The sequence below is a fragment of the Amblyraja radiata genome, chromosome 20, assembly GCF_010909765.2.
Source record: "Amblyraja radiata isolate CabotCenter1 chromosome 20, sAmbRad1.1.pri, whole genome shotgun sequence".
NCBI lineage: Eukaryota > Metazoa > Chordata > Chondrichthyes > Rajiformes > Rajidae > Amblyraja > Amblyraja radiata.
Genome location: NC_045975.1, coordinates 21398285 through 21424752, shown reverse-complemented (window position 1 = coordinate 21424752; position 26468 = coordinate 21398285). Strand labels below are relative to the sequence as shown.

General features: G+C 41.7%; 1 protein-coding gene across 2 annotated transcripts in view; it reads right to left on the bottom strand.

The window, feature by feature from the left end:
* dennd2b (DENN domain containing 2B) overlaps window positions 1–26468 on the bottom strand; it is a 217559-nt gene that overhangs the window by 55295 nt on the left and 135796 nt on the right. For both annotated transcript variants that reach the window (XM_033038988.1, XM_033038987.1), the window contains exons 3-5: window positions 20138–21373; window positions 13422–13576; window positions 472–617 (exon numbers count right to left, since the gene is read on the bottom strand). In XM_033038988.1, the coding sequence (XP_032894879.1) occupies window positions 472–617; window positions 13422–13576; window positions 20138–21373 (1537 nt within the window). The remainder of the gene's footprint in view (window positions 1–471; window positions 618–13421; window positions 13577–20137; window positions 21374–26468) is intronic.

The window sequence follows — 26468 nt, the reverse complement described above, 5'->3', positions numbered from 1 at the left end:
CCTATCAATTAATTCAGAGTGAAATCTGCAATTCTTCTTTATGAAATATAATCAGATTAATTCTATGAATTTCTGTAAGATGGGACATTGTAATGGTATTTTTTTCTGAAAAAAAATGAATCTTTAGGGTGTATTTGGTGAGCTTGTTTTATTCTTTCATTATCTATCCACAGTTCAATTTTGGCATCAATTCAGAAAGCATTCACAAATCATACAACATTACATAAACATGAACGATTATTTAATGCTTGACATTATATCATGGTTAAATTTAGATGTTTTTAAAATTCATTTTCGGTTTAAAGAAAGTTGTAGAAACAGCTTTCATTTCCAAATCAACTTGGTTAGGCTGACGGCAATGATCACCACTTCCCAGTTCAGTCCTTTTTTCTCTAGCCTTATAAAAACAAACAGACCCAAAAAAAGTATTCCTGCATGAATTGCATGAGAAACATAAAGCAAGAGAATTACCTGGGGAGGTGTAGTGTACTTCCTTTCCTGAGGGGACCACATCCTGTGCAAAGAGTCTAGGGAATTCTCAGATGACAGCCGTAACTTTCTGCCAGGGTATCGACCTTTCAGATCCACATCTTCATAAGGATTTTCTTTAGGGGTATCTGTGGAGCAGTGCAGAGAGAAAAAACAGGCTGATTCAACAGAGTCATGTGAATCTAAAAATATTTCCTCAGTTGGCAGACTAAGGAAGACTTCTGTTTGTAGTTAACTTTTTCTCCTCAGTTGTTTTATCCAATGATTATTTTTCAAAAGAGTAGAGTTTTCTTTAGAAAGTGTACCAAAGCAGTAAATCCCTTGCAATGCCAAGCATAATTGGGTAGCTCTGGTGTCACTGAACAGGATGTGATGTCACTTGAATTACTGCTTAAAGATTGGGTTATGAACATTAAAAAAAATAATTGGTGACTCACTTTCTGACCCCAAAGTTGAACGCTGTATGTTAACACTTTGCCACTATTCCTTGGACAGATTATTATTTTAACAAAAAGTACAACACATTTCAATGTGTTTAATGTTGTTTTATTTATTTAGTCCATCTCAAAACAGCAGAGAAATGTTTCCATCGGCAAAGGGAGAACACATAGCCAAACTTTCAAAGATACAGATGGTTACAATGATAGTTTATCTATTAAAGCCTTATTTTCCCATTAAGTTGTGTTAGCTCGTTTTCTAAATTTGTAAGTCCTATTTCCAATTCCTTTAATTGCTAGGGAAAAGTCTCTCACAAAACTGGTTCAGCTTTAGACTTAGAAATTCATTCTCACAGCACTGCAAAAGTGCTGTGTTAAATGTACACATAGCCGGCAGCAACATTGAAATCATTTCTGATCCTCTGAGCAATACAATTTGATCCCTATCTTTCCAGAGTGATTTTCATTGGAATAAAATATCACAAAGTGCTGGAGTAACTCAGCGAATCAGGCAGCATCCCTGCAGTACATGGATAGGTGACGTTTTGGGTCGGGACCCTTCTTCAGAATTTCATTAGTGCTGGAAAAGCAATTCTGGCGTAAAAGCTGCTCGTCTGACATCAACAAAAATGCAACATCCATTTTAAACCTTTTACAGTGATTTTTAAATCTCAGTGGTCTAAATAAAAGTGAAGCAGCCAAATCTCCCTAACACGCTGGAAGGGGAATCAAACACAAGAGGGCACAGGTTTGTAGTGAGATGCAGGAATTATAAAGGGGATTTGTAGGGGTTTTCAAAATAAAAAGCTGTTGATACTTGCCCCAGATGAGATGGTAGAATCAGATACAATCATAATATTTGAGAGACATTTATACAGGAACTTAAAAATGCAGGGTTTAGAAGGATATGGACCAAATGTGGGCAGTTGAAAATAGTGTAGATGAACAAAAAGATTGGTAAGCTTGTGGTGGGCTGAAGGGCCTGTTTATATTCAACTCTATAATTCTCTTTCCATCTAAACCACACTATCTCAAGGTCATTCACATTCTTTGCCAGGCTGCTTTACAGAACGTTGCAGTCTACTGCTTACTCTATCCACTTGAGACTAAGCCCTCCTTGTACCGTTAACGATATTGCTGCACCGGAAACCTACTTCTAGCTAGTGCACTTCTTGCTGGTAGACACAGAAACAGAATATATGCTTCATGGACAGTCCAAAGACGTACAGGTTGGTAAGTTAGTTGGCTTGGTATAATGGTAAATTGTCGCTAGTGTGTGTAGGATAGTGTATGGGGATTGTTGGTCGGCGCGGACAAGGTGGGCCGAAGGGCCTGTATCAGCACTGTATCTCTAAACTAAACTAATTACTGAACAGTTTTTGACCGAGTGTTTACAGGGGCCATTTCCCATATCTAGATTTTTCCAAGTAGTATTGTCTACACAGGCTACACTTCACCAACACTATCCTCACTGAGATCGGTGAACTCCAGTGACCTCAAATACCCTTATTTATGTAACTGGAATACACTTCAATCAAAGACAATGTCTCATTTGCTCTTAGCTTCCCAGACCTGGGATCATTATAGGCCTCTTCTGTATGGAACTAAAATACTCAGCAGGTCAGGCAGCATATGTGGAGAGGGTAGCAAGCAGAGTTGATGTTTCAGGACAGTGGCCTATCATCATATGTCTTTCCTACAATGTCCACCCTGAAGAAGCTCTCCTCCTCTCCATTGAGATTTCCAATGTCTTGTCAAATCTCACTTTCACCATCACAGCCTTTTCTTGATTCTCCTGGTCTCCATCCAATCACACATATTCTGATTTCTCTCCACAACTCCAGTTCTGCAACTTAAACCTGGTCATTTCCTCAATATCCAGCTTTGGTGGAAAGGTCATACATCAAGCTGAAACTTTAACTCTTTCTTTCTCTAAAAGTACATCCAAACCTGCTGTATCTCCAATATTTTCTAATTTTATTTCAGATTTCCAGCAACTGCAGTTTTTTAACTTTTCGATCACTGGTTGATGACTTTAGACTAATCAACATTAACTGGAGCTCACTCACAATCCATACAGTCGAAGCTAAATCTATCAAACCACAACTGCTGTCCTTAAGGACTAGAAATGCTGATTTGCCCTTTTGTTCCCCACACCACCCCCTCCCTCCTGACCTATAATAATTTGTGTGATACTTGCGCAAATGCAACAGAATACAGGCGTGTATCCATTCAAAGTGATGATGGCTTACTTGCAAAACAACACAGACTTTAAGTAAGCAAACTGGATGTGCCAGACTGTCTGTGAAAATATTGCATTGCGACAGAGCAAACACGTAGTAAGGGACTCCATTGGAACATAATGGGGAGGAACTGGAATAGAACGCATAGCACTTCGATTTTACTCTGCAATTTAACAAGATCATGCCTGACCCGATCATAACCACAAAACCACTATCCCACCCAGTCTCCAGGAGTCATAACTCCCTTGCGATTCAAATACATCTGCCTTGAATATAATCAATGACTCTGCATCCAACATTCGATATTGATAGTAATATACTGCCGTGGACAATGGACAATAGACAACAGACAATAGGTGCAGGAGTAGGCCATTTGGCCCTTCAAGCCAGCACCGCCATTCAATATGATCATGGCTGATTCGTGGAATTCGAAAGATTCGCGAGAGAGAAGAACTTCATGTTCATTAGTCGTAGGAGTAGAATTAGGCTATTCGGCCCATCGAGTCTACTCCGCCATTCAATCATGGCTGATCTATTCTTTTCTCTCAACCCCATTCTCCTGCCTTCTCCCCATAACCTTTGACACCGTATTTAAATCAAGGACTTGTCACTCTCCGCTTTAAAAATACCCAATGAGTAGGCCTCCACAGCCATCTGTGGCAATTAATTCCACACATTCGCCACCCTCTGCCGAAAGAAATTCCTCATCTTCTTTCTAAATGCACGTACTTTTATTCTGAGGCTATGCCCTCTGGTCCTAGACTCTCCCACTGGTGGAAGCATCCTCTTCACATCCACTCTATGCATGCCTTTAACTATTCGGTAAGTTTCAATGAGATCCCCGCTTCAAGCTTCTAAACAGCGAGTACAGGCCCTGCTCATCTCTGATCCCTTAAGAACTTCTTCCTTATCTCTGCCTGAAATTGACGATACCCCATTTTAAAATGATGCTGCCTAGCTCAAGGTACCCAACCAGGGGGAGCATTCTTTCAGCATCGGTGGCCTACATTGGTGAGGCCCCATTTGGAGTATTGTGTTCAGTTCACCCTGCTGTGGGAAAGATGTTGTTAAGCTGAAAATGGTGCAGAGAAGAATTACGAGGATGTTGCCAGGATTTGAGGGCCTGAGCTATAAGGTGGAGTTGAGCTGGCTAGGTCTTTATTCCTTGGAGTGCAGGAGGATGAGGGGTGATTTTATAGAAGTGTATTAGATCATGAAGGGATTAGAAAGGTTAAATACACAGTATTTTACCCAGAGTGGGAATCGAGAACCACAGATTTACGGTGAGGGGGAAAAAGATTTAATAGCAACATTTTTTTTACACAAGGGATGGTGGGTATATGGAATGACCTGCTCACAACATTTACAAAACATTTGGACAGGTACATGGATAGGATATGTTTAGAAGGATATTGGCCAAATGCAGGCAGGTGGGACTAGTGTAGATGCGGCATGTTGGTCTGCATGGGCAATTTGGGCCAAAGGGCTTGTTTCCACTTTGTATGACTTTATGACTATCTACCCATCAATCTCCTTCTAAATATTTCAATAAGATCCCCCCGCATTATTGTATGGATCAGTGAGTAGATGCTATTCTATGCTTCAGTGATTGGAGGCACAGTCTGCTCAACCACTATTCATACAGCAGCCTCTTTATCCCAAGAATCAAACGAGTGAACCTTTTCGGCGCTGTATCCAGCTGCATATCTTTACTTACAAAGTGATTCTATATTATCATTTATCATTTAAAAATAAATTTGATAGGTATATGGACAGGAAAGGAATGGAGGGTTATGGTCTGAGTGCAGGTAGATGGGACTAAGAGAAGGAAAAAAAAAAAAAAAAAGTGTTCGGCACGGACTTGAAGGGCCGAGATGGCCTGTTTCCGTGCTGTGATTGTTATATGGTTATATTGGTACACATTATTCTAAGTTGCTTCAGCAACCTAGTTCATCAGCAGTGGCCTATACTTACTTACTTACTTAATCAAACTTACTTAGAACAGTGTAGTGGAAGGTAGATCCAGGAGGACTGTCAACAATGTGGCTCCTAATTCCAGATTCAGCGACAGTTTCTTCCCAACTATAATCTCACAACTGAACCATCATATCAACAGCTACAGAGTGGTTCAGAATTACTATCTACCTCAGTGGTTTTTAACCTTTTGGCCCCACGACCCCATCAGACATTCTTGGTCAGTACCGTGACCCCCGAAACAAAAATTGGGAAAAAAACAGCCCGGTTTATTAAAACATGTCTGCCAATGCTCAGTCAATGGGATGGCTGGAATTGCTTCACAGCCATCAGGCATCAAAACGAGGATGAATACTCGACAGGCAGCACCTCATGTCAGCGTCAAACACAAGCGTACCATCATTTTCAGAGTTACCATGGTTGAAAATCCAGCCTCACAGCGATAGGTTGAGGGGGACTGGACCAATAGGGTCAGGTCCCTCTTCGAAAGAACAGGACAGTCCTTCACTTTCAGCCAAAACGTGGTGAGGTCTTGTTCCATGAAGTCACTCTTGAGCTGCGCATCTTCACGAATTCGGTAAAATTCAACCTTTGCCGCCACACCAGTATCGCTGATGGCACTGTCCCCTCATGAGAGCGGTCGTCCAGTCCGGGGAAGTAACGTTCGATGGCTTCACTAATTGCCAGAAGGTGGGTTGAGATCTCCTCATGGAAGTGGCATTCAACATCTGGAGAGTCGTCATCTCAGGGAAAATAGTCGTGTCGCTGTCCTGGACTCTTCTCTAGTAAAGTTGAATCTTCCTCCTGAACGTTGCCACTTTGTCACGAGCCGTGTGTAGCATTGGGAGGTTTAAGGAATACACCTCGGCGTAGAAGAGAGCCAAGTAAGCAACCTTCATCACGAACAGTTCATCCTGCAACTTTTCATGAAGCTGATTCTCCTTCTCGGTACACCCTCTCTTCAAGAACAGCGCTATTTCCTCTTGACGTTGAATCACATGATTGAGAACTTTGCCACGTGAAAGCCAGCGCACCTCTGTGTGGAATATCAAAACAATGCAATCGGGTCCCATTTCTTCACACATCGCTTTGAAGATTCTTGAGTTTGCTGCGCTCCCTCGAATGTGGTTCACAATCTTCACCACATCTGAAAGCACTTCTCGAAGACCAGGAGGAAGAGTCTTCATTGCTAAAGCATGGTGATGTATCATGCAGTGGGTGAAGGAGACATGTGGAGTGACATCCTTCACGAAAGCTTTGAGGCCAGATCTGCATCCGACCATGGGAGGTGCCCCATCTGTACACACCCCGACAAGTCGTTCCCAGCCAATGCTTGATGAGGAAGGCTTCCATCATTCTAAACACATCTTCTCCCCAAGCGGTAGTAGCCAATTGCTCCGAGAACAGGTAATCCTCCTTCATGGCTTCTCCATCGAGGTAACAAACGTAGACTAGCAGTTGGGAATGAGGCAATGACCAGGGATGTCAGGAAACTGCTGAGGGATGACCAGGGATGTCAGGAAACTGCTGAGGGAACGCAACTCAGCCTTTAGATCTGGCAGTGATGAATTGTACAGCACTGCCAGATCTAAACTAAAGAGAGCCATTAAAGAGGCAAAGACAGCCTATGGAAGAAGGTTAGAGGGGTATTTTAACGAGAGGGACCCTCGGCGTGTCTGGCAGGGCATTCAGCAACTCACAAACTACAAGGGCAAGGGAGGGCCAATCATCAGCAGCAGTAACAACTCGCTAGTTGAGGAGCTCAACCACTTTTTCGCCCGTTTTGAGCTGAATGAGGCGGAGCCTGCACCTGCAGCCGCACCCAGCACTGACGACCCGCCACTCACTGTGAGTACGGAGGACGTCAGAAGAACACTCCGCAGGGTCAACCCCAGGAAGGCTGCTGGCCCAGATGGCATCCCAGGGAGAGTATTGCGGGACTGTGCAGACCAGTTAGCGGAGGTTTTTAGCGACATCTTTAACCTCTCTCTGTTAACATGCACTGTCCCTAAATGCTTTAAGACTGCTACCATGGTGCCTGTACCCAAAAAAACATCCATTACCAGCTTGAATGACTATAGACCTGTTGCTCTCACTTCAACGGTGATGAAGTGTTTTGAACGGCTGGTCCTGGCCCACATTAAGTCCTCACTCCCATCCACCCTGGATCCGCATCAGTTTGCATATAGAGCTAATAGGTCAACGGAGGATGCCATCAACATAGCTCTACATTCTGCACTGACACATCTGGAGCGTCCTGGCTCATATGTGAGGATGTTATTTGTAGATTTTAGTTCTGCAAATAATTACATCATCCCCAGCAGAATGGTGGACAAACTGTCTGATCTGGGGGTTAATGCAAACACATGCGGATGGATTAAGGACTTTTTAACAGACCGCCCACAGACTGTCAGGATGGGGTCCAATTACTCCCCAGTCCTGACGCTCAGCACAGGAGCGCCACAAGGTTGTGTGCTGAGTCCCATCTTGTATACAATATACACTTATGACTGTATACCAACACACAGTACAAACAGGATCATCAAGTTTGCGGACGACACGACTGTGGTGGGACTGATAAACAACAACGACGAGTCTGCCTACAGGGATGAAGTCCAAAAACTGACTGTCTGGTGTACCAAAAACAACCTGGTACTCAACCCATCAAAGACAAAAGAACTGGTCGTCGGCTTCAGGAGGAAGAGGAGAGAGGAACCTGCTCCCTTATACATCAAAGGAGACATGGTGGAGAGAGTCATGGCTTTAAGTTCCTGGGAATAAACATCTCCCAGGACCTCAAATGGCAAATGAACACCGTCACTCTCGTGAAGAAGTCACATCAGCGGCTGTATTTCCTGAGGTCTCTGCGGAGAGCAAACGTCTCACAGCCGCTGCTGCTGTCCTTCTACCGATGCGCCGTGGAAAGTATTCTCTCCTATGGAATCCTGGTGTGGTTTGCTAGCTGTACTGTGGCTGAGAGGAGGGCGCTGCAGGGAATTATAAAAACTGCACAGAGCATTACAAACGCTCAACTGCCCTCCTTGGATGATATATATAGGGCCCGATGCTTGAGCCGGGCAACAAATATCAAGCAGGACACATCCCACCCTGCCAACCACTCTGCTACCCTCTGGGAGGCGATTCAGGTCTCTGAAGGCTCGCACCGGTAGACTAAAAAATAGTTTCTACCCATGTGCGATAAAATAGCTTAATTCCAACAGAGAACACTGGGGAAGCAAAATGTAATTCCAAGAAATGCCACCAAATTCTTTTTAATTCTTTTTAAATGCTTATTTATTATTTTACTAATAAGTGTACATATGTGTCAATGGTTGTCGTGTTTGTATTTTTTTAACCGGAGGAGATGTAATGGAATTTCGTTGCACAATATTGTGCAATGACAATAAACGTATTCATTCCTTCATTCATTCATTCAGTTGCAGTGAATACACTGGACTGCTCTTCACAGCGCTCACTACTTGCAGCAGAATATCATTACTCATATCTGATATTCGACTTTTGACTGTGTCATTCGAAAAGGAAATCTGCCTGAACTTGTTTGACTGCTGTTCCCCCAGCACCAACTTTGCTGCTTCGAGAAGGCATGGCTTGATAAGCTGTTAACCGATGGTGTGAGGTTTCTTAGTCTGTAGGATTCGATAAGCAATCCGTATGAAGCCTCCAACGCTACTTCATTTTGACAACACAGTGACCCGTCAAATCGATGCAGAAACCCTTGAGTGCGGCTTATTTTCGTTTGAAATAGTCCACGCCCTTCCCCGCCAGCTCGCTGTGACAAGACTCCAAACGGATCTTCAGTTTGCTGGGCTTCATGCTCTCGTGGCTCAAAACATTGGCACAGATAACACATTGCGGCTTGACCACGGATTTTTGAATGCTTGTGAAGCCGAACTTGAGAAATGGTTCACTATACGTGCGCTTCTTGACAGACATAGTTCACAACACACACACAGCTCGTGTGCGTATATGTACACGCATACACGAACAAAATACTGTGTGTGGTATGTGCCTTTGTTAGGTTTATACGTTTTCCCTGTACGTGACCTGCATGGTTTACTCTGGGATCTCCAGTTTCCTCCCATATTCCAAAGATGTACAGGTTTGTAGGCTAATTGGCTTGGTATAATTGTAAAAATTGTCCTTGGTGTGCGTAGGATAGTGTTAGTGTGTGGGCATCGCTGGTCGCACGGACTCAGTGGGCTGAAGGGCCTGTTTCCACACTGTACATCTAAACTAAAAAAAACTAAGATGCTGCTTGACTTGTTGAGTTTCTCCGTGAGCTCGACAGCTCATCCCAGCAACCCAAGTTTCTCCCTATCAGAAATATTCCCTTTGCCCCAGTGATTCCTCCCCTCAAAAAAATCTCTCTGTCCAGCAGTGATGAAATGTCTTCAATGTGAAACATTAACTTGGTTTCTTTCTCCTGACCCCTTGGGTACTTCCAGCATTTACTGTTTTTATTTCAGACTTCCAGCATCTGCAGCTTTTGATTCTCAATCAAAAAGTCTTGTGCTTTGTTTCAGCTTTAGTTGTTAACTTTTCATTGCTCGTCGAATTATTACTTTGACGGATAGAAGGCCATGCTTCAAGTTAGGAACAAACTCCTTAATCAAATCTTAACACAAAGCTGAGTTCATGCAGTGCAATTCCATTGCTGCCAGACACCACATGTGGATTTTATTCAGACTTGCTAACTTACTTGGATGTCTGAGAAATATAACAGTCCTGATTCCAATTTATGTCACGTCTAACATACCTTTTGACCTTTTTCCACCTGACCTAAATATTTCTTCATGGATTTCCAGTGCTTTCTTTATCTTCAGTGTTCAATTCTTTCTCCAAATATATTTTATATTATACATATGTAAATTATGTTCAATTGCTAGGTGAATTCATAGATATAAACATTTTTGAAGAAAACTAAATCGTATGTTCAATTTGCCTTTGTAATATAACTATCAGTCATACCACAAGAGTCATGCATCACAGAAAGCAGGGACACCACAGAAAGACATGGACAGTTTGGGAGAGTGGGCAAAGAAGTAGCAGATGGAATACTGTGTAGCAAAGTGTAGTCATGCATATTGGTAGTAGGTATAAAGGCATAGAATATTTTCTAAATGCAGAGAGAATTCAGAAATTGGAGGTGCAAAGGGACTTGGGTATGCTGGTGCAGGATTCCCAAAAAGGGAATTTGCAAATCGTATGCAGTAGTATGGAAGGCAAATTAATTGGGAGAGGACTACAGTGTAAAAACAGGGATGTAGTGCTGAGGCTTTATAATGCACTGGTCAGACCGCATTTTGGAGTATTCTGAGCAGTTTTGGGCCTCATATCTGAGGAAGGATGTGCTGACATTGGAGAGGGTCCAGAGGAGGTTAATGATAATAATCCCAGGAATGATTGGGTTAACATACGATGAGCGTTTTACGGCACTGGGCCTGTACTCGCTGGAGTTTAGAAAGATGAGGGAAGACTGCATTGAAACTTACCGAAAAGTGAAAGGCCTGGACAGTGGATGTGGAAAGGATGTTTCCACTAGTGGGAGATACTCTAGGACCAGATGCCAGAGCCTCAGAATAATGGGATGTGCCTTTAGAAATGAGATGGGGAGGAATTTCTTTAGTCAGAGGGTGATGAATCTGTGGAATTCACAGACGATTGTGGAGGCAAGTCAATGGATATTTTTAAGGTGGAGATTGACAGATTCTTGATTTGTAACAATGTTAGGAGTTATGGGGAGAAGGCAGGTGAGTGGGGTTGAGAGGGAAAGGTAGACCAATGGCAGAGTAGACTTGGCGGGCTGAATGGCCTAATTCTGCTCCTAGAACTTGTGAACTTCAGCCGAACTTGCCCATTCCAACCAAGATGCTGCTTTTAACCTCATCACACCTGCCTGCCTGCCTCGACCCAAAACATCACCTATTCCTTTTCTCCAGAGATGCTGTGTGACCTGCTGAGTTATAGCTTTGTGTGTCTAACTTCACTTCACGCTAATACACTAGCTCTTTGATATTTTCAGTATAACGTTCAATCTGATAACTACTTTGCTCTTTTAAATGGGACAAGGGGATCATAATTGTTTGTGAATAAATTGTAATTTGATTTTATAGAAATAGTTTTATCTGTGGACATATTTTGTTCCCATCCTGCCTTCTTCTTCTTCTTCTTGCATATGGCGTGCACAACCTAAAGTTGTAGGACAGAATCAAGTACATTGATTCTGTCCTACAACTACAACCTACAACTGTCCTCCGCTGTTCTATTTGATCTTATTTGATTGTGCACGCCGGGTTGATTGCATTAGTCGAAACAGGGCGATCCACGTGAAGGTTGCAATCTTCCACCCCTCCTCCCTCCCATCCTGCCTTATAAATATTCACATTCAGCAGGTTTTGCTCTGGGTGAGTAGTACCTTACTTGTGAGTCACCAAAATGTAGTCAAGAGTCCTCATTCTCCATCGTCACTTTTACTTGACTGCCTCATCAGTATTTTCCAACGCACCACCTCACAATGATCAGATTTTAACCCCATCTGCCTTTTGTCAGACAATGTCACCATGACATCAATTTCAAATTGTAGTCCAAGACTACCTCCACACTGTCAACAACGCCACTAAGGGTTGCAATTCTACGTGATAAAAAAATACAATAAGTTCCCTCAAGCTTTTATCCTAATCAGTTTTGAATGGTGTATAGGGTGATTTCACGAAAGGTCACTGGGTCATAGGTCTTCACGCACGGAGCCGCAAAATCCAACTGGGGTACATACGTCACTTCCGGTACATGTTATTGATGCTAGAAACGCGTACTTTCAAACCTGTTAAAAACCGCGAAAACGGTTCGTTTTTGCGCTGTAAATAACTGTGCAAGTCGGGGTGACCGTGAGACACAGCTATCCTACTTTAGAGTTCCAAAGATTAAGAGAAACGAAGGTAAAGAGAAGAGAGAGCTGAAGGGAAAATAACAGCGGAAGTTGTTGGCCGTGCAGATATAAAGATAGAAAATATCGGGAATTATCGCGTTTGCTCGCTGCATTTCATCAAAACTAAGGCATTATTGATGTTTTGATGAAATGCAGTGAGCAAACGCGATAATTCCCGATATTTTCTATCTTTATATCTGCACGGCCAACAACTTCCGCTGTTATTTTCCCTTCAGCTCTCTCTTCTCTTTACCTTCGTTTTTCTTAATCTTTGGAACTCTAAAGTAGGATAGCTGTGTCTCACGGTCACCTCGACTTGCACAGTTATTTACAGCGCAACAACTAACCGTTTTCGCAGTTTTTAACAGGTTTGAAAGTACACGTTTCTAGCATCAATAACATGTACCGGAAGTGACGTATGTACCCCAGTTGGATTTTGCGGCTCCGTGCGTGAAGACCTATGATCCAGTGACCTTTCGTGAAATCACCCTATAGACTTATATAGGACAGAAACGGATCCATTAGCCAACTAAATCCATGCAAAACTTTTTGTTCATCTACACTAATCCTAAAAACCTTAATCAGGTTGTCAGAGTTGACAATAGTAAATATTCATTCTTTTTTTTTCAAATTTATTTTGATATTCATATACACAGCTGAAACTAAGCATTCAAACAACTGCTTTTGTAAGCAACTGCTTTTAATGTTTATTCCCATGTTGTAGCTACAATATACAATCTCTAAACAAATTAATATTTTGTAATTTACAAAGTGCAGTAATAAAGTAATGTAACTAGAATATAGACTGAAAATCATTTTAGAACAAGATTTTTGTGAATGACCGTTGTAGGGTAAACAATCGTTTAATTAGTAAATAGGGATGTGGATTGTGCTAATGTGGTGACAGGAAACGCAGACAAAGCCTTGATTATGCATGCACCCATCATTGTAACATAAATTTGGATTTACTGAGAATGAATTTAGACTTGAGGATGAACATCTCATTCTGTTTGTGACCTAATTAAGTCTTTCCCAGTTCCATTCAAGAATTAAGACCTCGTTCTGTTGTTAGTCAGGCCGCTGTGCAAAACCTCGTTATGTTTAATCAAGGTTCTGAGTAATCTTGTCATCTGAGAATATAAAAATGTACCAAAGTCACACTCGATGGGTCAGCTTTGGCTGGCCTCCTGGTGTGTAAAGTTGAATAAATCACCCGTTACTTCAAACACCAACTCCGCGTGGCCTTTCCATTTTGCTCCTACAATGGCCAATGATTGTAATATTTTACGATGCTAATGTATATCCTCACAATAATTTTGTTCTTATTCTTACCTATGATGTCTTCATAAGCATTCTCTTCTGCTAAAGTGCTTTTTGAACTAAATCTGCTGTGTACTTCCAGAGGCAAGGTGGATGTACCATTTTCAGTAGGAGAAGGAGAATGCGATGAATGAAGACTGACAGCATCTTCAAATTCAAAGGATTTCCTTGTAAAACACAGAGAGAGAAGATTGTTGTCAATAGACCAGCAATTAACTTTTTTATTTAGAAGCATGCAGATCTTAAGAGTTTGCTTTACTAAATGTAAAAAGGGCTGCTGATGTTGTTATATCCATTGCTGTTGTCAGGCTTTTGGGTCACTTTTGTCGTCTGTCAGTTACAGAGTTTGATATTCCATAGTTTACCTCCAGCAATCATCAAATTTACAATTTTTTCTGGATAACTGACAGAAGTTAAACGACTGCTTCAATGGAAACATCTCTCCCATAAACTGCTCAATACCCTTCAGGATAATGTGTAGGAAGGAACTGCAGATGCTGGATTAAACCAAAGAGAGACACAAAAAGCTGGAGTAACTCAGTGGGTCAGACAGCATCTCTGGAGAAAAGGAAAAGTTGACGTTTTGGGTCGAGATCCTTTTTCTGAAGAAGGGTTTTGGCCCGAAACGACACCTATTCCTTTTCTCCAGAGATGCTGTCTGACCTGCTGAGTTACTCCACCTTTTTCTGTCTATCTTCCATTCAGGATAATGCAACCCTCATGATTAGCATCCAGTCCATCAATCACAACCAAACATTCATAGCTTCCATCATCCATTTTTTCATAAGATTATAAGACATAGAAGCAGAATTAGGCCATTTGACCCATCGAGTCTGATCTATTTTTCTCTCTCAACCCCATTCTCCAGCCTTTTCCCCGTAACCTATGATGCCCTTATTGTGGCTACAGGGTGCGCTAACAACAATCTTCAGCTTTGTAACAACTTAACAAAACATCAGGCCTCAAACTCAGTACATTGCCAGCTCATACTTCAAAGTTGCACACCATCTAAACTTGGAGATATTTTGTCATTCCTTAAATATTGTTGAGTCTGGAGCTTCCTGCTCATTGTAGAGTGTGGGAGTATCTTCACAAAAGGACTGCAGTGGTTCAAAGTTGCAGGTCACCACCATCATCTATATGCGGTTGACTCTTGAATGCTCTCTGAAATAACCCAGTAAGACACCAATTTGTAGCATGTTCTCCACCATCCTTTTCATGGAATTAGGGATAGACAACAATTGCTGGCCTTGCCAGTGACACCTAGATTAAATAGGCTTTCATTTTAATGTCTAAGTTAACTGTTAAGTAAAAGTGCACCACATCCATGAACTGATCATTACCATACAGTAATATACACTTTCAACAATTCAGATGTGTTCAGGAGTTACATATTAACTAGTTCTTTTCAAATTGAAGCCTCAAGCACTGGTTTTATGTCTAAACGTCTGTCATTATTGCCTGAAATAATTTGAAGGATTATATACAACAGTGGTATTTAAGAGGCTATTCGATCGGCAGATGAATGTAGAGAAAGGAGGGACATGGATCAAGTGCATTATGTGACATTGATTTATCTTGGCATCATGTTTGATACAGACATTGTGGTCCAAAGGGCCTGTTCCTGTGCTGTGCTGCACTATTCTATGTTCCATGATTACACTTGCTCGCGTAAATCTATTTCATTCTCATTTCATTGATTTTAATAATACAATACAATATAATACAATACAATTTATTGTCATTTGAGCCTCAGTGAGGCTCAAACGAAATTCTGTTTCCACAGCCATACAAACAAAGACAATTCCTAGACATACACACAATTTAGTTCACACAAACATCCATCACAGTGGACCCACTGTGATGGAAGGCAAAGTCTTTTCTCTCCCCTGTTCTCCATGACTTGTACTTGTACCATGTAGCATGAGGGTAAAAAGACAGGTTATATCGTCAAAGGTCCACTCTACTCTCGCTATATTCACTCTGGCTGTTATCCTGTTATCGTTCTCACTGTTATCAGTAATCCTGATTGTCCAGTGGTCAAGTAGTATCACTTCACTTTAGATTTTAGACATACAGCATGGAAACAGGCCCATCGGACCCACTGAAACCACGGCGACCAGCGATCACCCCGTCCACTAACACTATCCTAAACATTACGGACAATTTACAATTTACAGAAGCCAATTAACCGACAAACCTTTGTAGTGTGGAAGGAAACCCGAGCACCCGGAGAAAGCCCACGCAATCCCAGGGAGAAGGTACAAACTCCATAGACAACTCCCGTATTCAGGATCGAACTCGGGTTTCTGGCACTGAAAAGTAGTAACTCTACCACTGCACCAATGTGCTGCCCAATTGTCTAGAAGGCACCAGTATTCTTGACGGCCAGGATTTGTCACTTTCTGAGCTGCGGCCCATGTTCCATTCCCGATCAGAGTAAACAGGATGTTATCCTGTGGATACAATTACGAATACCAAAAACCATTGGGACAAATATATGAATAGAAAGTATTTAAGATCAATATCGGCCAAAAGTGGGAAAATGGGACAAGCACAGAATTGGTTGGAATGGAGAAGTTGGGCCAAAGGGCCTGTTTCCATGCTTTATGACTCTATGACATTGGGAAGAGGGTACAGGAGCCCAAGTACAGCTTCCACCCATCAAACATCAGCTTCTTGAACCTCCCTTCACAACCTTAACAATCCTTCATCAGCACCGAACCATCATGGACTTTGCACTACTATGGTTGACCAACATATTTTGGTTTTTGCACTATCATGGTCTAGTTTACTTAGGATTAATCATAACTTATATCTACTATGTTGCTGTTAGTGCGCATGTAAAGTTGCACCAAGTAAGAATTTTATTATTTGAGTTCATATCCGGTTCATATGACGAACATCTCCTCTTGAATCTCTTGACATCATTTGTAAAACATCATTATGATGTAATGACTGGGTTTAAAGATGACACCTTAACTAAAACTGTAATTTTGTTTATTGAGGGAGTAATGAACCAGAATTAAAGTAGACGTTGATTAATAATGTTGATTTTGCCATCCTGGGAAAAAGGTTCTATCCATCTATGCTCCTCATAATTTTCTATACATCTATCAGGTCTTCCCGTAACCTCTGACATTTCAGAGAAAACAATCCAAGTCTGAACAACCACTCCCTGCAGCTAATGCCCCCTCTGCAAGGCATCATTCTTGTAAACCTCCCCTCTACATTGCTTCCATAGCCACCACATCCTACCTGTAATGGGGTAACCAGAACTGCACATAATACTCCAAATGCAACCTAACCCAAGTCCTATAAAGCTGCACCATGACTTCCTGATTCTTTTCATCATGATCTTTTATGCCGTGCTATAACCACGACCCAAACTATGAAAGCAAGCATACCATATGCCTTTGTTATTATCTATCTACTTATGTTGCTACTTTCAGGGTATTATAGACAGTAAGTTCCCTTTGTACATTAATGCCGTTGAGGGTCATGCCATTAATTATATATTCTCCCCTTACGTTTAAATTACCAAAGTTAAGCACCTCACACTTGCTTGGATCTCCATCTACCATTTCTCCACCCATTTCTGTAGCAGATCTCTATCCCGATGTATACCTTGAATGTCTTCCTCGGTCTTGGTGTCATCTGCAAACTTACTAACCAACCTGTCTACGTTTATGTCCAAGTCATTTATATATATATATATATATATATCACAAAGAGCAGAAGTCTCAGCACAGATTCCTGTGGAACTCCACTGATCATAGACCTGCAGACCTTCTACCACAACTATCTTCTATCAGTTATCAAGCTCTGAACCCATACGTCCAAGTCACTGTTAATACCAATGAAGCAATTGTGTTCAGTTACATAAAATGCTGGAGTAACTCAGGAGGTCAGGCAGAATTCCTTTAATTGTTTAACTTTTAACATCCCTAACCATTTAGGGATGCTGAATGCCCTGCTGAATTACTCCAGCATTTCGTCTTTCCCTGGTAAACCAGCATCTGCAGTTCCTTTAAGTTTAGTTTAGTTTGGTTTATTGTCACACAAACCGAAGTACAGTGAAAATGTTTTTGTTATGTGCTAACCAGGCAGTGGAATAACTATACATGATTACATGAGCCATTACTGTGGTGCGTCCACGAATTTGTAAATTAAATTGGATTTGTACTTGACTGCACAGTCGTGGGTGTACAAGGAATAAAGAAGGGGCTGAGAATGCATTCTTGCAGAAAATCAGTGTTGAGCATTATTGTAGAGGATGGTTTGTGCATGTTCCTAAAATCCCTGCTTTATTTTCATTCATTTATTAAATGTAGATAATTATTTGCAATCAGTTCTGATTTAATCAATATTATTCAGGTAGCAAAAAATAAATATTTGAAACATATTGAGGAGAGCATAATACATCATAGACATACACTTCTATCTACAACATGCACTTTGACAGCAATTCTCGAAATATCACCAATATGACATTTTAACAATGTTTCTCCCCAACTCCTGCCGAACTGAGTAATATCACAAAATAATCAGGAACAACAGGGTTTGTAGTATACATTTTAAGGATCAACACTACAATGGAATCAATTAGATTGGCTGGGTTTTGTTTAATCCCTTCCTCTTCCTGGCTGAAATCTTTCCAACAGCTAGGAAGAGACTAAAAGCACTGATTAAATAAACATTGTCCAATTTGAACACAGCCCTTCCTTTTTCAGCAATGGTTATTTAGATGATAGTTGTTTGTGTGCATATGATTATTTCTTCTTCAAAGTTTGCCCACCAAGATATGACATAATTATGTATGGGGACAGCAACAAAGTCCAATGGTGTTTTTGCCCTTTATTTTAAAACAAAATATACAATAAAAAAATGTATTTGCATATCTGCTGCTTGTCCGTCCAGTAACATCCAGGGCCTGATGATAATCTTTGATCGTAATTACTTATCTACAGTAACAGCTGCTTTGTGTGTGTCACAGAATCACAGGACACATCACACCTATGCTGACCATCTAAGCTAATCCAATGTGTCTGTGTGCAACCCATATCCTTCTAAACCCTTCCTATCCATATACCTGGCCAAATGTTAGGTTAAAAATCTGAGGTAATGGCCTTGACTTCTGTAAAGGCAAGGTAATCGAGACACACAAAGGAAGCTATTCTAACAATTTCAGCAGAATGTATCTCTTGATGAGGACAGAGAATACAATTTCACTCTCAACCTTTGAACCAGAGAGATACAGCAAAGAAACAGGCTATTTTGCCCAACTCCTCCATGTAGACCAAGATGCCCCGTCATGTCCCATTTGCCTGCTTTTGGCCTATAACCCTCAAACCTCTTACCATCCATCTCCCTGTCAAATTTCTTCTTAATGATGTTATAGTACCTGCCTTAACTACCTCCTCTGGCAGCTCATTCCATAATCCCACTACCCTCTGTGTGAAAAAGTTGGTCACTCTCACCTTAAACCTACACCCTCTGGTCTCTGATTTCCCCAATGCTGGATAAAAGATAATGTGCATTCACACTATCTATGCCCGTCATAATTCTATACACCTATCTAAGATGACCCCTCAGTCTCCCTCTCTCCGAGGTATAAAGACCTATCCAGCACTCCTCCCGCTAAAACTCAGGCCCTTAAATCCTGGCAACATCCTCTTAAATCTACTCTCTACCTTTTCCAGCTTAATGACATCCTTCTTATAGCAGGGCTAAATCTCATGTTTAGCCTTTGATCCACTATTTCCCAAAAGATTTCTATCAACAGGCTTTAGCCCAGATCAAGTACATCCTCATCTCTTACTTCAATGTGGAAATCTCATTGACACACACCATCACCCTTTTCTGCCTTGGCTGATTCCCCGATATAGGCCCGGCTTTGGTTCTGCTAGTTCCGAAGTTCACAGATATGAATCACTTTGAATCCGCTGTCAGGTCTGACAACCACATGCTTACTAAAGTGACTCATTTAGTTCAGGATCATCGCGGACCACTATTGTAAACCCCTGCAACTTCACCCTCTCTCCAACCTCCTCATCTGTCCAATAAAGTATCATGTTATCCTTGAAGCTGAACACCTGCACTCCAAACTCTTCTGCTACCAATTTACAAACCAGCCAACCTCCCATCCCAGCTATCAAGATATCTAATAATGTTCACTTACCTCAATAATCCTTCCCTCCAAGCAAATGTCCCCCTTCCGACCATCCTCAAAAGCTGTCCTCCCTCCTTGCAAATGATGTTCCTTTCCCTTTCCAAATCCCTCAAAATATGTTGTAAATTTCCACATTTTCTGCACATATTTCCTATCAATCCCCAATTTAATTCTTCCTATTGAACCTTTAACTTTGCAAACTTAATGAATCACCAGTCATAAATGAGTCGTAAACGCGAGGTTGGGAAAGGTAATTGAACAAGCCCTCGTCGCTCAACTTGTCAACAATGTCATAAAATCTCTCGTGTTGTCCAGATCGGCCATAAATCATCACATGATCCATTCTCATTCATCCCACCCTTAATTACATTTTCCTAAAATCTCTACTTTATTTTCATTAAATATTTAATTCCCCCAGACTGCATGTACATTAGTTTAAATCTGTCTCATAATGCAAGGCGCTGATGTAATTCATTGTAGACAGCACTACCCTTAACAAATGTTGCAGGTAAATAGTTTTAATCACAGTAAACATCATTGTAAAACTGTTGTTTACCTGTTGTGGATCTTTCTATGGAGGTTTGAATCTTTTTTCTGCCTCCGTGTAACAGGGGGTGCAGGAGTTGATGGAAGAGGGGGTGGCGAAATGGGAGAAGAGGACAGAGGTAGACTGTTGCTAGGAGTACTATGGGTTTTATCAGCTTCATACTCAAAAGTGCGTTTTGGTTTCGGCACAGGATTCACCACAATGGTCGGTGGACTTTCGGGCAGTACTTCGGTCTTGTATGAGAAGCTGTCAGAATGTTGACTGATTTCCTGCTGTAGTGTAGCTTTCTCAGTTGCAGGATCAGGTTCTGGTTCTGTTACCACAGAGCTAAAACTCCCCCTCTTCATTATTCTCCCAGCCTCCTTGATGTCCTCCGACACACTCGGGGTGAAAGATTTTTTCCGCAGTCTCTCCCTCCCATAGCAGCTGCTGGGCAACTGAGGAAGGTTGGTATTGGGGCTCTCCTTGAGAACCTGCTCAATCTTCTGAATCCTGCTGAGTACTGCAGAGGCCTGTCTCCTCACGTGCCCTTTGCTGCAAGCATTGGAAGACTGGTTCTTTCCAAACAATCTTTCATGTCTGGCAAACAACTCTTTATCGGATGCTTCATCTTCAGTCTCAGGGTATGAGCACTCTGAAAATGACCTACTCATTCTTTTAAATCCTATCAGATCAAAGGTCTTTTCACTGCAGGGTGAAGGCAGCAGGCTGGGGCATCCTTCACTGCAAGCCCTATCTCCACCTTTTCTCTTCTCCAGCATCAGATTCCTCCTGTGAGATATTTCCTTTCTGCATTCCCATTCTGAAATCTTCTGCCGAATGTCAACAGTCTGCGAGCGTGTGCTGGTTCTGCTGAAGGAAAGGCTCCGGAGAGTAGCTGCCGTTCCCAAAGACAGCGTGCTCCGGTTAAGTTGGGAGGTGCCTATCCCATCATCTGGCTCCTCATGGCATCCTGTGTGTGATAACTTCTGGTTTCTGACTCCCTCAATTGCGCTGCCCGGCGGGTTTTGGTCCAAGCATGCAATGCTCACAGCTTTCAGCAAAGGACTTTGTGAATCAATGCTACATGAATGTAGAAAACTGCTTCTCGGTGTTGCTCCTCCTGAACCACAATCCCTTAGACTCTGTCTAGGAGTTGAGACATGAGCATATCTAATATATCTGCAGGAGTCTTCACCATCACTTAAAGGGTACGATGGACTTTTTACCGGCAATAAAAGAGTAGTTGGAGAGAGTGAATGACGCCTGTAAAGAAAGAAAATGTATTAAAAAGAGACAAAAAAAGTGTGCATTAGAACATGTGTAGAAAGGAACTGCAGATGCTGGTTTAAACCAAAGATAGACACAAAAAGCTGGAGTAACTTGGTGGGACATGCAGCATCTCTGGAGAGAAGGAATGGGTGACGTTTCGGGGCAAGTTATTTGCCTATGTACCAGTTTTAATTTATCCACAATCCACACATTGTTAACCAGTATTTTTTTTTTTTATTGTATGCTTATTTTGCATTTTTATTTTTACTTCTACTATCTTGCACTATGACTATGACCAGACGCTAAACTGCATTTCGTTGTACCTATACTCGTATTTGTGCAATGACAATAAAGTTGAATTGAATTGAATTGAATTCTTCGGTCTGAAGAAGGGTCTCGACCCGAAATGTCACCTATTCCTTTTCTTCTGAGTTACTCCATCTTTTTGTGTCTATCTTGTGCATTAGAACATCTCAAGGTTGGTGACACAACAGACTATGGATATTTGAATCTTGAGCAAAAAATAAATTGTTAAAGAAACGCAGTGAACCAGGCAATGGAAAGATGACATTTCAGGTTGGGACCCTTCTTCAAGTCTTGAAAAAAGTTCCCAACCTGAAACATCATATGTCCGTTTCCCTCCACAGACACTGTCCGACCTGCTGAGTTCCTCCAGCAGTTTGTTTTTATGTCAGGGTTCATAGTCACTTTTCAGTTTATGTATTATAGTATTAAACATCTCCTTTTACATTACACTAAGTACCAGAAGTTGATTGTGAACAATAGCAATAAAAGGGATTTGATGGAGAGGCCAGAGAAAAATGGTTGGGATATATGGGAGTGGTATAGGGAATTGAGACTAGTAAAGAAAAAGTATTGAACATCGCTTTGATGGAGCTGTTGAAAATTCAAGACACTTAGCAAGTAGAGAGAACTGGGTAGAGGATACATCATGGGTGCAACAGCTGAATAAATAAGTATTGATATTGTAGTGGAATTTGCAAAGTGCACATTAGGTGGGTGGATGCAGGGATAGAATGCAACTGATTAGCATTGCTATTACTAACACTATGCTATTATATAAAATCCCAAAACATATTATAATGTTTAAGGCTCCATACAAAGTCTCCAAGAATTGATGCTTCTTCTGAAAATCTACACAAAAGATCAGCCCATTTTTTTAATTGATCTAAACAAAATCTGCAGAATCATCCATCCACAGAGCCACATGAGGTAAAATATTTTGTAGCAGATCCAAATAGAAATGAACTTCAAGGTTTTCGCCCAAGTGCTTGGTCTGTAGAACAAACACAGCTGAGTTTTAACAACTTAAGGGGCTGTCCCACTGCAACAACCTAATTTATGGTGAATTTAGAAGAGTTTGCCCTCGACTCATACTCGCAGCATGGTCGACACGAGGTCCTAGGAGGTCTTTGTAACTCTCCTTCATGCTCGAGAGTAGTCCCCGCATCCTCGAGGCCTCAGCTAGGTCGTGGTGTATTTTTCAATGTGCTGAAAAATGCCTGCGAGTTAAAAAAGGTCACCATGGAAAAAAAAAATAGATATTTATTTTACTCAATATACAATATACAATACAATCTTTATTATTCCCAGGAGCTTTTTTTCGTAGGTTTAGTCGAAGTAGGTCGAAGTAGGTCGGCATGTTATTCGTAGGTAATTGAGGGTAGTCGAAGGTAGTCGCAGATAGTCTTCAACATAGTCGAAGGGAGGTCGAAGGGAGGTCAAAGGAGATCGAAGGAGGTCGTCTTCACTCTCCACTATTCGGTGTCCAATTTTCCCGAAGCTAGTCGAAGCTAGTCTTCAACATAGTCGAAGGAGTTCTTCTACATAGTTGAAGGAGGTCTTCAACGTGACACTTTTTCAAACTCTCCTAAACTCTTCTAAACTCGCCAATTAGGTCGCCGCAGTGGGACAGCCCCTTTAATAACAACTTAATAATTTTACATTACATGAATAACATAAATATAAATTAAAAAAGCTCCTGGAAATACCTACATACCATAAGATTTACGAGTTTGCAAGAATTAATGGAATGTTGCAATGATATCAGCAGCACTGCTGTGGCAATCAGTCTGATTCATCAATAATATACTTTTAAAGAGCCTTTATTATCGTGCTTCCGCAACACACCATTCTCTCTTTGGTGCGTTAGGAACTGCTGCATTTCACACACCACCCTCACAAACCCAAATACCACAATTTCAGGCAGCGCGCTTTCTGTATCTGTTTCAGAACAGTCCATTTCCGCTGTGAGGCATCCATTCAGTGATATTGTCTCAGTCTTTCTCCCTCCATAAGCAAGGCCTGACCAACTGGACATATTCTACAGCCCTGAATTTTTCATATTTGCTTGTCTGTATTCTCACTTTATAGCTATCCTCATCTTTAAGCTTTGATTCTGTTATTTTCTCTCCCGCTTCAACTGCCCCAATTAATCCTATGACCAGATGACTACAGCAACTCATCCCAATGCCAACCCTAACCACCCGTCAGAGATGTTCAATTTGTCTCACCCATCATGTCCCAGTTCTGACAAAGAACCTTGGACCTGTAATGTTAACTCTGTCAAGTGTTTCTGATATTTTTTTGTTTTTATTTCATTTTCTAGCATCTGCATTTTTTAATGATTTTCATTGAGATTTTCACAGCTACGAGATATAATGCAACAACGTTACCTACATGAGCCCCTCCCCACAGTCAGAGGTCTTAAAGGGCTGGTCGCCAATTGAACTGTTCTGGGATATATTCGCCCATGAGTTACAGGGGTAACATATGCCTCTGATGACCAATGATGGCACATTGTTCGAGCACACAGTGACATGTTGACATGTTAACAACACCTGCAAATATTGGAGCTCACGTCAAGAGAACTGCAATTATCATGTGGAAACTGGCAGATACAATGGAGGGCAACAGAGATGACGCATTATTTGATTGATTGATTATACCTTTAATAATCCTTTACAGGAAATTACAGTGCCACGACAGCTTCAAGACAGACATAACACCACACATTTCCTCAAATAGCTTCCATATTTAACAAGTTAAAATACAAGTTAAAATACAAGTTAATACAATTAATTTAAAAAAGTGCAGTTATTTATGCGCATTATATAACCTTATAGCAGCTGGTAAACAGGACTTCCTATGTCTCTCAGTTTTGCACATTGGTGCAATCAGTCTCAGACTGAAGATGCTGCTCTTGATCACTTTCAGGGCATGGAGTGGGTGAGGGGGGGTTGGTCATTATTGAACCCAGTTTGTTCAGAGTTCTGGCCTCTGCCACCTGCTGGACCGTTCGTTGCTCAGCCCCGACCACTGAGCCGGCCTTCCTGATTAGCTTGTCCAGTCTGTTTTTGTCCGCTATGCGGGCGCCATCTCCCCAACAGGCCACAGCAAAAAACAGAGCACTGGCCACCACTGAATGGTAGACACTGCACAGTAGGGGTTGGCAGATGTTAAATGACCTCAGCCTCCTTAAAAAATACAGTCGGCTTTGTCCCTTCCTGTACACCGCCTCCATATTTACCGCTTCACTTGCTCTGGTTTACTCCAAAGCAGATTACAACTGCTCACAAAATGCTGGGGTAACTCAGCATCTCTGGATAGAAGGAGTGGGTGACGTTTCAGGTCGAGACCCTTCTACACACCTTCGATCCCAAACGTCACCCATTCCTTCTATCCAGAGATGCTGCCTGTCCCGCTGAGTTATTTCAGCAGTTTGTGTCTCTCTTTGATGTAAACCAGCATCTGCAGTTCCTTCCTACACATTACAGCTGCTCAGTCTGGCCCAGGTGCCACCAGGGAAGCATGAGAATTATATCTCTCCCGGATGTTATGAGAATCATCTCGGGAGCATTGAGACCGATTCAGTTCAAGCAGCTTTTTAAGCAGCTTTGAACCCCTTGATGCTTGTTGGGTAAATATTGGCCTTAAACAATATCACTAGCTAATAGTCAACAAAGCACTCCCACTGGTGCTCCAAACTAAAGAATAACGACATACCTCATCTCATTGGTGTATTACTGACTGCAAACATTACTAACTCCATCTAGATAAGTGACATAAGTGATGAGTGTGGTGTTTCGATCTGTCAGAAAGGTTTTTCAGAAAGGAAAACAGTGAAACAGATGGGCTGAAGTATATTTATTTCTCAGAGAGGACAAACTGGAGGTTTCTTCCACTGAGGCAAAATATGGGATGAGCACAAAAATAAAAAAGGTTTAACCACTCTAAAGGGATTATACTCTGGGTTTCCCAATAGCCAGCAGGATATTGAGGAACTGATTAGATACGTGGACATGTATAGAAAGAAGCAAAAACATCTCTCTCTGTAGCTCAGGCCCTCAAGTCCTGGCAACATTCTTGTAAATCCTCTCTGCACCCTTTACAGCTTGACAATGTCTTTCCTATAACATGATGCCCAAAACCGATCACAATACTCTAAATGCGGCCTCGCCAATGTCTTATACAACTGCAACATATACTCCCAACGTCTATACTCTAAGGTTGCCAGAAGATACAGTGGGATATTGGTCAACTGCAGAAATGGACGGAAAATGGCAGATGGAGTTTAACCCGAGCAAGTGTGAGGTGTTTTACTTTGGGAGGGTGAAGTAAGGGTTAAGTATACACTTAATCGCAAGACCCTTAACAGCGTGGATGTGCAGTGAGATCTTGGAGACCAAGTTCGGAGCTCACAGAAAGTGACAGCACTAGTAGCTAAGGTGGTAATGAAAGCATATGGTATGCTTGGCTTCATTGCTAGGGGCATTGAATACAATTGTCAGGAAGTCAAGATGCAGCTCTATAAGACATTAGTTGAATCGTTGGATTATTGCATGCAGTCTTGTCATCCCATTACAGGAGAGGTCTGGAGGCTTTGGAGAGGGTGCAAAGGAGATTTACCAGAAGGCTGCCTGGATTGGAGGGTTTCAGGTACAGGGAGAGGTTGGATAGACTTGGATTGTTTTCTCTGGAACGTCGGAGATTGAGGGGAGATGTGATAGAAGTATATAAAATTATAAGAGACATAGAAAGGGTGGACAGTCGGAACCTTTTTCCCCAG